The 13,624-nt window shown below is 41.7% G+C and overlaps 1 protein-coding gene across 1 annotated transcript in view; it reads left to right on the top strand.

Annotated features, from left to right (window-relative positions):
- Positions 1-13,624, top strand: part of LOC114644650 (short transient receptor potential channel 2-like) — a 96,742-nt gene that overhangs the window by 68,066 nt on the left and 15,052 nt on the right. The window contains exons 12-14 of the mRNA XM_051926153.1: positions 4,308-4,472; positions 8,810-8,984; positions 9,446-9,646. Of these exons, the coding sequence (XP_051782113.1) occupies positions 4,308-4,472; positions 8,810-8,984; positions 9,446-9,646 (541 nt within the window). The remainder of the gene's footprint in view (positions 1-4,307; positions 4,473-8,809; positions 8,985-9,445; positions 9,647-13,624) is intronic.

The raw sequence follows: 13,624 nt of genomic DNA, 5'->3' as shown, positions 1-13,624 counted from the left end.
AATGGAGAACATGCTGGGTATCTCTGGCACTGCCCTCCAGTGGTTCAAGTCCTATCTGACTGATAGGCAAGAGTTTGTTAGTCTTGGCAAAAGCAGATCCAGCTCAGCACCAGTCACACAAGGAGTCCCTCAAGGCTCTGTCCTCGGTCCTCTGCTTTTCTGTATTTACATGCTTCCCCTCGGCCATATTATCTGTAGCTATGGACTGGGTTATCATTTTTATGCAGATGATACTCAACTCTACTTCAATGTTAAAAGTGGAACTTCATCAAAGCTTTCTCAGCTCACAACCTGCCTTAGTGAAATTGAAAACCTGGATGGAGCAGAACTCTTTAAAATTAAATTGCAATAAAACTGAACTCCTGCAAATTGAGACTAAAATGCAACTTAATAAAATGAGCTCCTTCCCAGTCCATCTTGGTGATGATCCCATCAGACCTGCCTCTACTGTAAAAAATCTTGGTGTCATTTTTGATTCCTCCCTCTCTTATTCCGCCCACATAAATCACATTAAGAAACTTTCTTACTTTCACCTCCGTTAAATCCCGTGTTTGCTCCTTCCTCTCCTTCTCTAATGCTGAGAAACTTGTCCATGCTTTTATCACATCCCGCATCGATTATTGTAATTCCCTACTGGCAGGTGCCCCTTCTAATCTTATATCACAGCTCCAGCTTATTCAAAACTGAGCTGCAAGAGTCCTTACTCGAACCAGCAGCAGCGAGCACATCACACCCATCCTGCTCCGTCTTCACTGGCTCCCTGTGTCTTACAGAGTCGAATATAAAATCCTACTAATAACCTACAAAGCCTTAAACAACCTCGCGCCAAACTACATCAGTGACCTTCTCCATCACTATGTGCCTGCCCGCCCACTAAGGTCCTCTGATTCTGGCAATCTTGTTGTACCCCACACTAATCTACACTCCATGGGTGACAGGACCTTCAGCTGTATAGCGCCCAGACTCTGGAATGACCTACCGAAATTAATCAGGTCAGCTGACTCCTTGAATTGTTTTAAAAAACAACTCAAAACTCATCTGTTCAGGAAGGCTTTTAGCTCTATTTGACTTTATTACCCTTCTCTCAGTTTACTTCTCTGTCAAGATGCTAATGTAACCTGTGTGTGTGTGTGTGTGTGTGCTAGACCATCAATTATGTTGTCTGTTTTTTTTTTTCAGAATTCACTGTCTTAATCTTCTTTATTTTTTTATCTGGTTTGTACAATGCTATATCTATACTAATAAAAGGCAAAGCCCTCACTGACTCACTCACTGACTGACTGACTCACTCACTCACTCACTCATCACTAATTCTCCAACTTCCCGTGTAGGTGGAAGGCTGAAATTTGGCAGGCTCATTCCTTACAGCTTACTTACAAAAGTTAGGCAGGTTTCATTTCAAAATTCTACGTGTAATAGTCATAACTGGAACCTCTTTTTTGTCTATATACTGTAATAGACTGCAGCTCGATGGCCGTGGGAGGCGGAGTTGCGTATCGCGTCATCACGCCTCCCACGTAATCACGTGAACTGACTGTGAACTCAGTACGTAGAAAACAAGGAAGAGCCCCCAAAGAGTGCTGAAGAAAACATTCATTACACAATTGAGAAGGCAGCGAAACAATAAGAAGCGAGCGAGTGACGCATACAAGCATATTCATAAGTGCAGCTACTGCGGAAACAAAGCACGGTGTAAACCGTAAGTTTAAATTATTTGTAACGGAGTTAAAATTGCTGTAGCGAGAAACTTTTAAGTGCCGGGTCTTAGCTAACATTAAATAAAGCTGTGGACAAGAGCCCCAAAGAGCGCTGAAGAAAACATTCATTACACAATTGAGAAGGCAGCGAAACAATAAGAAGCGAGCGAGTACTTAAGACCCGGCACTTAAAAGTTTCTCGCTACAGCAATTTTAACTCCGTTACAAAGTGATCCAAAGTCTCGTTTATACCTTGTGTCTTCTCATTAAACTTGTATGTCGCGAATATGATATAGCAAACGGCAGCAGGAGCGTTTATATAATTTTAATTTAAGTGAGTCAGTCAGTCAGTAAGTGAGTGAGTGAGTCAGTGAGGGCTTTGCCTTTTATTAGTATAGATTATTATTCTCCAAATCCACAAAACACATGTGGACTTGTTGGGCAAACTCCCATGCCCCCTCCAAGATCCTGGCCAGGGTGTAGAGCTGGTCCAGCGTTCCACGACTGGGACGGAATCCACATTGTTCCTCTTGAATCCGCAATTCGACCATCGACCGAACTCTCTTCTCCAGCACCCCTGAATAGACCTTACCGGGGAGGCTGAGGAGTGTGATTCCCCCTATAGTTGGAGCACATCCTCTGGTCACCCTTATTAAAAAAGGGAACCACCACCCCGGTTTGCCAATCCAGAGGCACTGCCCCCGATGTCCATGCGATGTTGCAGAGACGTGTCAACCAGGACAGCCTCACAACATTCAGAGCCTTGAGGAACCCAGGGTGAACCTCGTCCACTCCAGGGGCCCTGCCACCTCGGAGCTTTTTAACTACCTCGGCGACCTCAGCCCTTGTTATGGACGGGCCCCCCCCCCGGAGTCCTCCAGCTCTGCTTCCTCTAAGGATGACATGCTGGTGGGATTAAGAAGATCCTCGAAGTATTCCTTCCACCGGTCAATAACGTCTACAGTTGAAATCGGCAGGGCCCCATCTCCACTGTACACAGTGTTGGTGGAGCACCGCTTTCCCCTCTTGAGGTATCTGACGGTTTGCCAGAACCTTCTCAGTGCCGACCGAAAGTCGTTTTCCATGGTTTCCCCAAACTCCTCCCATGCCCGAGTTTTTGCCTCTGCAACAGCCGATGCCGCGACACACTTCCCTCGCCGGTACCCCTCAGCTGCCTCTGGAGTCCCACTGGTCAACCAGACCCGATAGGACTCTTTCTTCAGCTTGGGGGCCTCTCGAACCTTGGGTGTCCACCACCGGGTTCGTGGATTGCCGCCACGAGAGGCACCGACAACCTTGCGACCACAGCTCCGTTCTGCTGCTTCGACATTGGAGGCTCGGAACATGGCCCATTCAGACTCAATGTCCTTCGCCTCCCTCGGAATGAAGTTGAAGTTCTGCCGGAGGTGGCAGTTAAAGATCTTTCTGACCGGTTCCTCCGCCAGACGTTCCCAGCAGATCCTCATTATTCGTTTGGGTCTGCCTGGTCTGTCCAGCACCCTCTCCCGCCATCTGATCCAACTTACCACCAGGTGGTGATCAGTTGGCAGCTCAGCCCCTCTCTTAACCCGAGTGTCCAAGACATAAGGTCGCAGATCTGATGCACGATTACAAAGTCGATCATCGATCTGAGACCTTGGGCATCCTGGCGCCATGTGCACTTATGGACACCCTTATGCTTGAACATGGTGTTCGTTATGGACAATCCATGGCCAGCACAAAAGTCCAACAACTGAACACCACTTGAGTTTAGATCAGGGAGGCCGTTCCTCCCAATCACACCTCTCCAGGTTTCACTGTCGTTGCCGACGTGAGCGTTTAAGTCTCCCAGCAGGACGATAGAGTCTCCAGGAGCTGCACCTCGCAGCGCCTCTTCCAGGGACTCCAAGAAGGCTGGGTACTCTGAACTGCTGTTCGGCGCATAAACCTGTACGTTGGGAAATTTGTTAAAACACACAAAAGCAAATTAGAAACTGATTAACATAAATTAAAACCATGAATATCTGTCTATTAATTTGTTGAACTATGACTGGTTGATAACTGAGGAGAGGAAAGCTAAAAAATCTCCAGTCGGCAGCATCACAGGAGAAAATAAACCTCTGAGAGGTCCATTGTTAATTGTAAGAGAGCAAAATCAAACACAATTGTAAGAGAGAAAAATCAGACACAGTCCCAGTCCTGGAGACCTCAGCTAAGTAGCCGCTCATCAGCTCCTGGGTGTTCTGTAGTAGAGTCGGTGCTCAACCTTCCAATCTGATGTCAGAATCTTTCCATCCGATGATTTCAATACTCCCTGTATCTCAAATGATTTTTTCATGGGCAATAGAACAGTTTTGCAGTAGAGCAGTGGCCACATCAAGATACTGAGATGAGAAACAGAACTGGTAACAATTTTATAAATATTTTATTATATTTTTTTTGCAAATGTCTAACAAGTCAGCTTTGCAATAAAATTGGGTTAAATTTAAGTTCTAAATTCATCCAAGCTTACATAATGAAAAGTATATTACAGAAATTATGTTTTAAGGCAACAGAGATAATTTTTCCTCAAGACTACGTTCTCCAGATAAATCATACACTTATGTCAATATTATTTTCTCTCTGCTGCAGTTTGTGGCTCACCCCATCTGCCAGCAAGTTCTGTCCTCTATCTGGTGTGGTAATCTGTCAGGGTGGCGTGGAAGCCACACCCTGTGGAAGCTACTAGTTTCCGTGGGAATTTTCATTACGATGCCTTTTCTCTGTCTGATCTACTGGATTGCACCCAAATCCAAGGTACTGTAATCAAGGGTCTATGGCCATACTGAATACTGTATAGTACCTGCACAGTACTTGTGTCTTGTTTTTGGTCAAAATTCTGTCTTTTGGGTTCCCATTTTTGCAAATATGATTTTGTAGAAAATTGGTGGGATTAAATATGGTTATAAATATTTTGCATTTTTTCCCACATTAGCAATAAAACACTGCTAATTATTAATAAGCACAATATTTTAACATTTTGGTGGAGATTAACCAGGTGGTGCCATATTTGATTAGCATTCTGTAGAGTTACTTAATGCTAGTTGTCAATATTTAATTGTTGATTCTGTATTATGCACAAGATCATACTTCCTTTGCTATACTGAAAAGATTTATTACTTAAGGTGTTTTTCTTAATCATTTACATGTTTTTTTCTAATACGTACTGTATACAGTAATCCCTACTCCATCGCGGGGGTTGTGTTCCAGAGCCACCCGCGAAATAAGAAAATCTGCGAAGTAGAAACCATATGTTTATATGGTTATTTTTATATTGTCATGCTTGGGTCACAGATTTGCGCAGAAACACAGGAGGTTGTAGAGAGACAGGAACGTTATTCAAACACTGCAAACAAACATTTGTCTCTTTTTCAAAAGTTTAAACTGTGCTCCATGACCAGACAGAGATGACAGTTCTGTCTCACAATTAAAAGAATGCAAACATATCTTCCTCTTCAAAGGAGTGCGTGTCAGGAGCACAGAATGTCACATAGATAGAGAAAACAATCTCTAGCAAACAAATCAATAGGGCTGTTTGGCTTTTAAGTATGCGAAGCACCGTGGCACAAAGCTGTTGAAGGCGGCAGCTCACACCCCCTCCGTCAGGAGCAGGGAGAGAGAGAGAGAGAGAGAGATAGAGAGAGACAGAGTTTGTTTTTCAGTCAAAAGTCAATACGTGCCCTTCGAGCTTTTAAGTATGCGAAGCACCGTGCAGCATGTCGTTTCAGGAAGCAGCTGCACAAAAGATAGCAACGTGAGGATAATCTTCAGCATTTTTAGACGAGCGTCCGTATCGTCTAGGTGTGCGAACAGCCCCCCTGCTCAATCCCCATACGTCAGGATCAGAGAAAGTCAGCGCAAGAGAGAGAGAGAAGAGTAAGCAATCTAGCTTCTCAGCCATCTGCCAATAGCGTCCCTTGTATGAAATCAACTGGGCAAACCAACTGAGGAAGCATGTACCAGAAATTAAAAGACCCATTGTCCGCAGAAATCTGCGAACCAGCAAAAAATCTGCGATTATATATTTAAATATGCTTACATATAAAATCCGTGATGGAGTGAAGCCACGAAAGGCGAAGCGCGATATAGCGAGGGATCACTGTATATGGCATGGAGGAAACAGAAATGGATTGTGCAACCTTATTGTATTTCAATAAATGCTCATTTTTATTATGACAATCCCATTTAATCAAAAGTTGTCATTTTCTGAAAGAAAGGGTTTATGTCCACAGAGTGAATGTATTTAAAAAAAAATTAGAAGTGATGCATTCAACAAGATGTGAGGTGCACTTAAGAATTAACTCATGTTCAGATGTACAGTAGGTGAAGGTATGAGAGGACAGCATGAAGAGCCAGTATCAAACAAATGAGAAACATAGTTTAGTTTGGTCATAACAATACTGGTGAGTAGTAGCAAGTAAAACGATCTTCCAGGGGTCATCAGAAAGAGATTTTTGCTAATGCCCCAATGACTAAGAGATATTACAGAGCAACTAATAGTGATTTTCAACTCTGTTGTCCCAAACCATTACAGATTACAGATTATAATGTGTACTCAGTGTAGACATTCATTGTAACTTTCCATGAAATCCATCCCATGTGCTGCTTTTAATGATAAAGAAAGGCCCAAGGGTACAGGACCTAAGGCATTTCTAGCCACAGTCCATGCTCACACGTAAGACAACTGTCACTGGAAAAGAAGCATATTTACTCCACTCTGCAATGGAAAATGTCCTTCATTGGAGTGTGGGTCTTATAGTCACTAGACAATTTGGGAAAGCAATGAAGGTAATTGAATGAGTTCTAAAGAAAAGTATTAGGGCTCAGGGGAAACAGAGTTTGGCCTCATCTCCAGGGTAAAGGACATCTGAGACATCACATTATCCAGTAAATGAAGGTGCAGCATCAGATGAGGGTTAAGAGCTTCATTTTACAATTGCAAACAGTAGGAGGCATTTACCATGGGCACCATAATACACATTGGAGTACATATTGAGAAAGTCAGTTTTTACAGAGCGATTGATATCTGCACCAATTAAGAAGTTTTGGTGGGAAGCTGAAGTTTCACTAAGAGTTGTCTAATGAGGCTAATAATCGGGCAAACAAGACATGATAGAGGTGGTAGTGGGAAGTCTGCTGTTGTGAAAAGGGGCTGAGCCAGCCAGAACAAACTCAAATGCCAACTGTTAAATCTATTGTTGTCATTATATACACCCCAAATTCCAATAAAGTTGGGATGCTGTGTAAAATGTAAATTTAAAACAGAGTGGAATAATTTGCAAATCTCATAAACCTATTTGAAAGTGAAACATTTTACTATTTCATGAAAAATATTAGCTCATTTTGAATTTGATGGCAGCAACATGGAAACAAGAAAAGGCTTGGAAATGTAAGCGGTACTAAAAAGAACAGCTGGAGGAACATATTGCAACAAATTAGGCTAATTGATAACAATTTAGTAACATGTCAGAAGTAAAGATGGGCAAAGGTTCATCCATCTGCAAAAAACGGTATCTACAAATTTAGAACATTTCAGAATAATGCTTCTCAACGTAAAATTACAAATACTTTGAATATCTCATCATCTACAGTACATAATATCATCAAAAGATTCAGAGAATCTGGTGAAGCCTCTGTTCGCAAGGAACAAGGCCAAAAATCAATATTGGATGCCTGTGATCATTGGGCCCTCAGGCGGTACTACATTAAAAATGAGCATGCCTCTGTCATGGAAATCACTGCATGGGCTCATGAACATTTCCAGAGATCATTGTTTGTGAACATGTGCCATCCACAAATGCAGGTTAAATCTTTATCATGCAGAGAAGCAGCCATATGTGAACATGATCCAGAAACACTGCTGTTTTGTCTGGGCCACAGCTAATGTAAAATGGAACGAGGCAAAGTGAAAAACTGTTCTGAGGTCAGACAATTGAAATTTAAAATTCTTTTTGGAAAACATGGACCTCCTGACAAAAGAGGAGAGGGACCATCCGGCTTGTTATCAGTGCTCATTTCAAAAGTCTGCATCTCTCATGGTAGTGCCTGTGGAATTGGCAGATTGAACATCTGGAAAAGCTCCATCCATGATGAAAGGTATATACACATTTTAGAGCAGCATATGCTCCCATCCAGATTCCATCTTTTTTCAGTGAATCCCCAGCATATTTCAGCAAGACAATGCTAAATGTCATACTGCTTTTATTAAAACAGAATGGCTTCATAGTAGAGGAGTCCGGGTGCTGAACTGGCCTGCCTACAGTCCAGACCTTTCACCAATTGAAAACCTTTGGCTTATCATGAAACGAAAAATACGACAGCTAGAATCCTATATCAGGCAAGAATGGGATAACATTCCTCTCCCAAAAGTCCAATAACTGATCTCCTCGTTCCCAGACATTTACAGACTGTTGTTAAAACAAGAGGGGTTACTATACAGTGGTAAATATGGCCCTGTCCCAATTTTATGAGCTGTGTTGCTGCCATCAAATTCAAAATTAATGTATCATTTTCTTAAAATGGTACATTTTCTCAGTTTAAACATTTGATATGTTTTCTATGTTATATTGTGAATAACATATATTTGTTCATGAGACTTGCAAATCATTGCAATCTTACACAGCGTCCCAACTTTTTTGGAATTGGAGTTTTAATTGTAATGGTTATGGGCACCTTGAGCCAGAACAAATGAGAAAGATGTGGGAGTCCTATTGTATTCATCACTTTCCTCATCAAGATGCCACCTATTTTAATGGGAAAATGCAAATACATGTAGTAGTTTTCTTAAATTATAATCTCCGATCTGTTATTCTGTGAAGAACAATCGACTTTCCGACAGTCTCAAGGATAATTTCATCACTATACGTGAAAGAATATTATTACAACAACCTGATATATTTGAGATTAAGATAATCTGAATATCCATAATTATTATATATTAATTAAAATCCTGCCTGATCTCATACTGCATTTTAGTGCTGCATGTTTTTCTTTTTTTAAAATGCTTTGTTACCTGTGCAACCATAATGTTACACATACTGCTACCCAAATGATTTCTGTTAAAAAAAATAATCCTGTATGTTTTTCCTGTTTAGGTTGGACAAATCTTAAAAATACCAGTAATAAAATTTCTGCTCCACTCTGGCTCCTACCTTTGGTTTCTTATAATTTTGCTTTTGGAATCCATTATTATGGAGAAAAATCAAAGTACCTTCTCAACACGTGATGAAGCCATTTTGAAGAACTCTTTCCACATGATTTGGGTATTGGGTATGTTCAGCTGCCATTTCCAAATGAACAGAGTAACATTTGCTCTTTGTACAATTTGGATATTCTGTGGCCATTTTTCTCTGGGTGCTCCAGGTTTCTCCCTCACCCCAAAAACACGTGTGATAGATTAATTGGTGTCTGTAAATTGGTCCCATAAGGACAAATGTTTGCCACAGGTGAAATAGGATCTAGTACCAATGACCCTGAATTAGATTAAACCAGCTTGATAATGTATGCATGAATAGAATTTCTTTTGCTGTTTTATTTGCTGATCTTTTTTGAGTTAGAACTTAATATTCAAGTATATTTTAAATAATGTGAACATTAGGTCCAGTATGCAAATGTTTCCTACACGTTTTAGTTGTGGGAAGGCCATTCTGTTAAAAATTCCACAACAGCAATAAGTGTTTTTAAAATAAATATTCTGTCTCATTTCTCATATAAACACCTTTGATTTTTAGGATTTTTCTGGTATGAGTGCAAGGAGGTGTGGATTGAGGGTTTACGCAGCTACCTCTTGGACTGGTGGAATTTCTTGGACATAATGACCCTCAGTATGTACGTGGCATCATTCACTTTACGTGTCCTAGTCGTCCTCAAAGGATATTTTTTCTGCCTTGATAAGAACACTGAACTTGAGTGCAATTACTTCACTAAACTTGGTAAGAAACTTTGTAATTTTTATAAACTGTGATGCAAAAACAGAACTGGATTGTGTTCTATTATTCATTCCCATGCAAAAAGAGCTTGATTTTTACCTTCAACTAAATTCATTCATGAAGCTTTCTTTAATTTTTATTTTTGTTCTTACCCTGTGCATCCAAAACTATTTCTGACATGTTTAGGCTAAGCATCTTAAATGAATTTTAAAGGAGTTTCCTCCCACATCCCAAAGATAATTAGCAACTGTAAACATGCCCAGTATGCAATTGGTATGCGTGAATGTGTGCTATGATTAACTGGCCTGCTTTCCATATTTAGTTATCATCTAATACACAATGCTGTTAAGCTAAGCACCATCTGCCCTTAACTTTGAGTAGGATAAGTGATTAGAAAATGGATGGATTGATGAATAGATGGCCAAACATTCATGCATATGCATTATACAAGATACAAGAAGTTTATTGTCATATACACAGTAAAAACACATGTTAAAACCGTGTAATGAAATTCTTACTTTGCTTGCTCACCTTCATATACAAAGACAGAAAGACAAAAGAAGTATAAAAACAAATAACAATTACAATTATAAGATTACAAAATAAGGTGCATAGTGCCTGATGACATACCGCATCAGTCAGTACCATTTATGAGTCTATGAGTTGTGGTTTGGATTGACTTTAACTTTGAGCATGTTGAGGAGTCTGATTGCTTGTGGAAAAAAACTGTGTGTCAGTCTTATGGTGTGTGATTTCATACTCCTGTAGCATCTCCCTGAGGGAAGCAGCGTGAAAAGTGTTGAATATTGTCTTTAATTATGTTGCACGCCCTCCTGATGACCCTACTAATGTAGATGTCCTGTAGGGAGGAGAAAGTTGCTCCAGAGATGTGCTGTGCATTTTTAATTACATGCTGGAGTGCCTTCTTTTCCTGCAAGGAGCAGTCACCGTGCAATACAATAATAGAGCAGGTGATAACACTCTCTATTGTACCCCTGTAGAAATTGGTGAGAATTTTGGTTGGCATGCCAAATTTCAACTTCCTTAGAACAGTCTTTTGTGTGCTTGGTTAATGAGGCATTGCGTATTGTAAGACCAAATCAGGTCCTCGCTGATGTGGGTTCCAAGGAATTTGAAGATTTTTACTCTCTCCACCTCAGCCTCACCGATGTAAATGGGAGTGTGCTGCAGCTTCCTCTTCCTTGGGTTGATAATCATCTCCTTGGTTTTATCTGTATTCAGGGCTAGAGGTTGTTTTCCTGACTCCAGGCCACAAGTCCTGCCACCTCTGTCCTATATTCTGCCTCCATCCCCCCAGTAATCAACCCTATGACTGTAGTGTCATCAGCAAATTTAATGATGCTGGTGTTGTTCTGAGAGGCCACTCAGTCATAGGTAAACAGGGTGTAGAGCAGCGGACTTAGCTCACAGCCTTGGGGGCAGCCGTGCTGATTGATCTTGTGCCTGATGTCCGGTTTCCCACTCTGAATGACTGGGGTCTGTCTATAAGGAAATTCAGCACCCAGCTGCAGAGGGATGATGTCAGTCCAAGGGAGAAAAGTTTATTGCACAGTTTCCATGGGACAAATGTATTGAACGCTGAGCTATAGTCAATAAACAGCATTCTTACATATGTGTCCCTTTTCTCCAGGTGTGTGAGGATTGTGTGGATGGCAGCTTTGACTGCATCATCAGTGGACCGATTTTGGCGGTAAGCATACTGTAGGGGGTCGAGGGTTTCTGGAATTGACTTCTGAATGTGTGCCATGACTAGTCTCTCATTTCATCCCAATAGAGGTGAGTGCAATGGGACAATAGTCATTTAGACAGCTCACCTGGGATTTCTTTGGAAGGGACATGATGGTAGTGGTCTTGAAGCAAGAGGGCACGGATGCCTGTGCCAGGAACAGATTGAATATGTCCGTGAGGACCCCAGTCAACTCCGATAAGTAGGCCCCGAGTGTATGCCCGGGATGGAGTCAGGGCCTGCTGCCTTAAAGGGATTGATGGCAATGGGTGGTAAGCTCCTTGAAACGAGCGTAGAACTCGTTAAGCTCATCTGGCAGTGTGGCCTGGCTTGCTGTACCCCGCAGTGTCCTCTGTTTATAGTAAGTAATATGCTGCAATCCTTCCCACATGTGCCAGGAATCCGGGGTGATGTAATAATCCTCCAGCTTCAGTCTGTACTGTCTCTTGGCTTGTTTGATAGAGTTACGCAAGTTGTATCTGGTCCTTTTATAGTTATCTTCATCAAATGAGATAAATGCAGCACAGCGGGCACGCAGCATAGACCGCTCCTTCCCATTAATCCATGGCTTATTATTAGGATAGAGCCTACAGCATTTTGTGGGAACGATGATGTCAGTACATGTGATGATATACCCAGTTACAGCAGCAGCATACTCCTCCAAATCAACTGTGGAGTTTCCCCTCAGAGAGGCAGTACTAAACACATCCCAGTTAGTACTCTCAAAGCAGTCCTGAAGAGTTTGCTCAATATTTTCATTCCATATCCTGATTGTTTTATTTACTGGTGGAGCTCTCTTGAGGAGTTATCTGTAGGCTGGATACAGGAACACTGACAGACCGAAATGGGGGCGTGGCACTGCTCTGTAGGCATCCTTCACGTTGCTGTAAACTTGGTCGAGAATGTTTCACTCCCTTGTTGGAAAACATACATACTGGTGATGTTTGGGTAGGACATTCCTCAGGTTGCAGTAATTGAAATCACCTGCCACAATGAAAACAGCATCAGGGTGGAGCGACTCATGTCCGCTGATGACATCATGCAGGGTCCCAAGTGCAGTTACACTGTCCGCCCGCGGTGGAATGTAAACAGACAGCAGATACACAGCACTGAACTCCCGCGGTAGGTAAAAAGATCTACATTTCGCACTTAACAGTTCAATATCAGCGAAACAGAATTTTTTGACTACCTGTACATCCACACACCATCTGCTGTTCATGTACAAGCAAACACCTCCTCCTCTGTTCTTCCCCGAGTCTAATGTACGGTCACCGCTGTGCAAGGAATATGTGTGCAGCTGCAGCGCCGAGTCCGATGTACAGTTAGAGAGCCAGGTTTCCGTGAACATAAGAGCACAACAATCCCATATCTCACGCTGGGTGGTTACTCTGATTCTCAGCTCATCCATCTTGTTTACAAGCGAGTGGACATTAGCTAGTAACAGGCTAGGCAGCGGTGGTTTTGTAGCACTTGCCTTTAGCCTGGCGTGTAGCCCGCCTCTCTTTCCTCGTCTATATGCTGTCATATTCTTTTCCACCCATTTATCAAAATATACAACAAACTTCTTTTTGAGTTTACTCCTTAGATGTTCTCACACGCCTGATCAATGTACAGTAATAAAGATGCTTGCACACTTGAGCAGACATGTTAATTTAGTGCTTGTGCATACTTGTGATAAACAAGTGAGAATTTAGTCCAGTTTTGAATGGCGTGCAGGGCAACTTTTACAAAGACATGCGAATTCTTGTTCAAAGAAGTTCAGTAAGCAGGACAGTCAGTCAAAGGAACCACCAAGAGCATGCAGGAGGGCTGGTAGAGTGTCCAAGTGGCCTATAGATCTGCTGTGGAAAACGAAAGAAAATGTTTTGCGTTCTTCAAATGGTTACAGTAGAGGTTAAGTGTTTCAGGCAACTATTCTGCTTGAGCCCATTAAAAGAGCATTGTTTTTTTTCTTTTTATGGGAAACCTTTTATTGCACCGTTTGATAGGTGGATGTGTGCAATAGTGGATTTAGATTATTTATTGCACAAGTTTTTAAAAGGACACGTTGTTACCATTTTTATTGAGGACTTGTATATTACTTGTTAGCACGTAGTACTGTTTTTAATTATTTGTTACACATTAAATGCATTTGTTTTCTGCATTAGCACCTCCTTTGTCTACCTCACTTATTGTCCTGCTGATTCTTGGTCCCTGCTATTTGCCTCAGGTTGAGGCTCCTTGGGGTGTGACAG

This window comes from Erpetoichthys calabaricus, chromosome 4 (assembly GCF_900747795.2).
Source record: "Erpetoichthys calabaricus chromosome 4, fErpCal1.3, whole genome shotgun sequence".
Lineage (NCBI taxonomy): Eukaryota > Metazoa > Chordata > Cladistia > Polypteriformes > Polypteridae > Erpetoichthys > Erpetoichthys calabaricus.
Note: the sequence above shows the minus strand (reverse complement) of the source record. Positions and strands in the feature narration are given on the sequence as shown.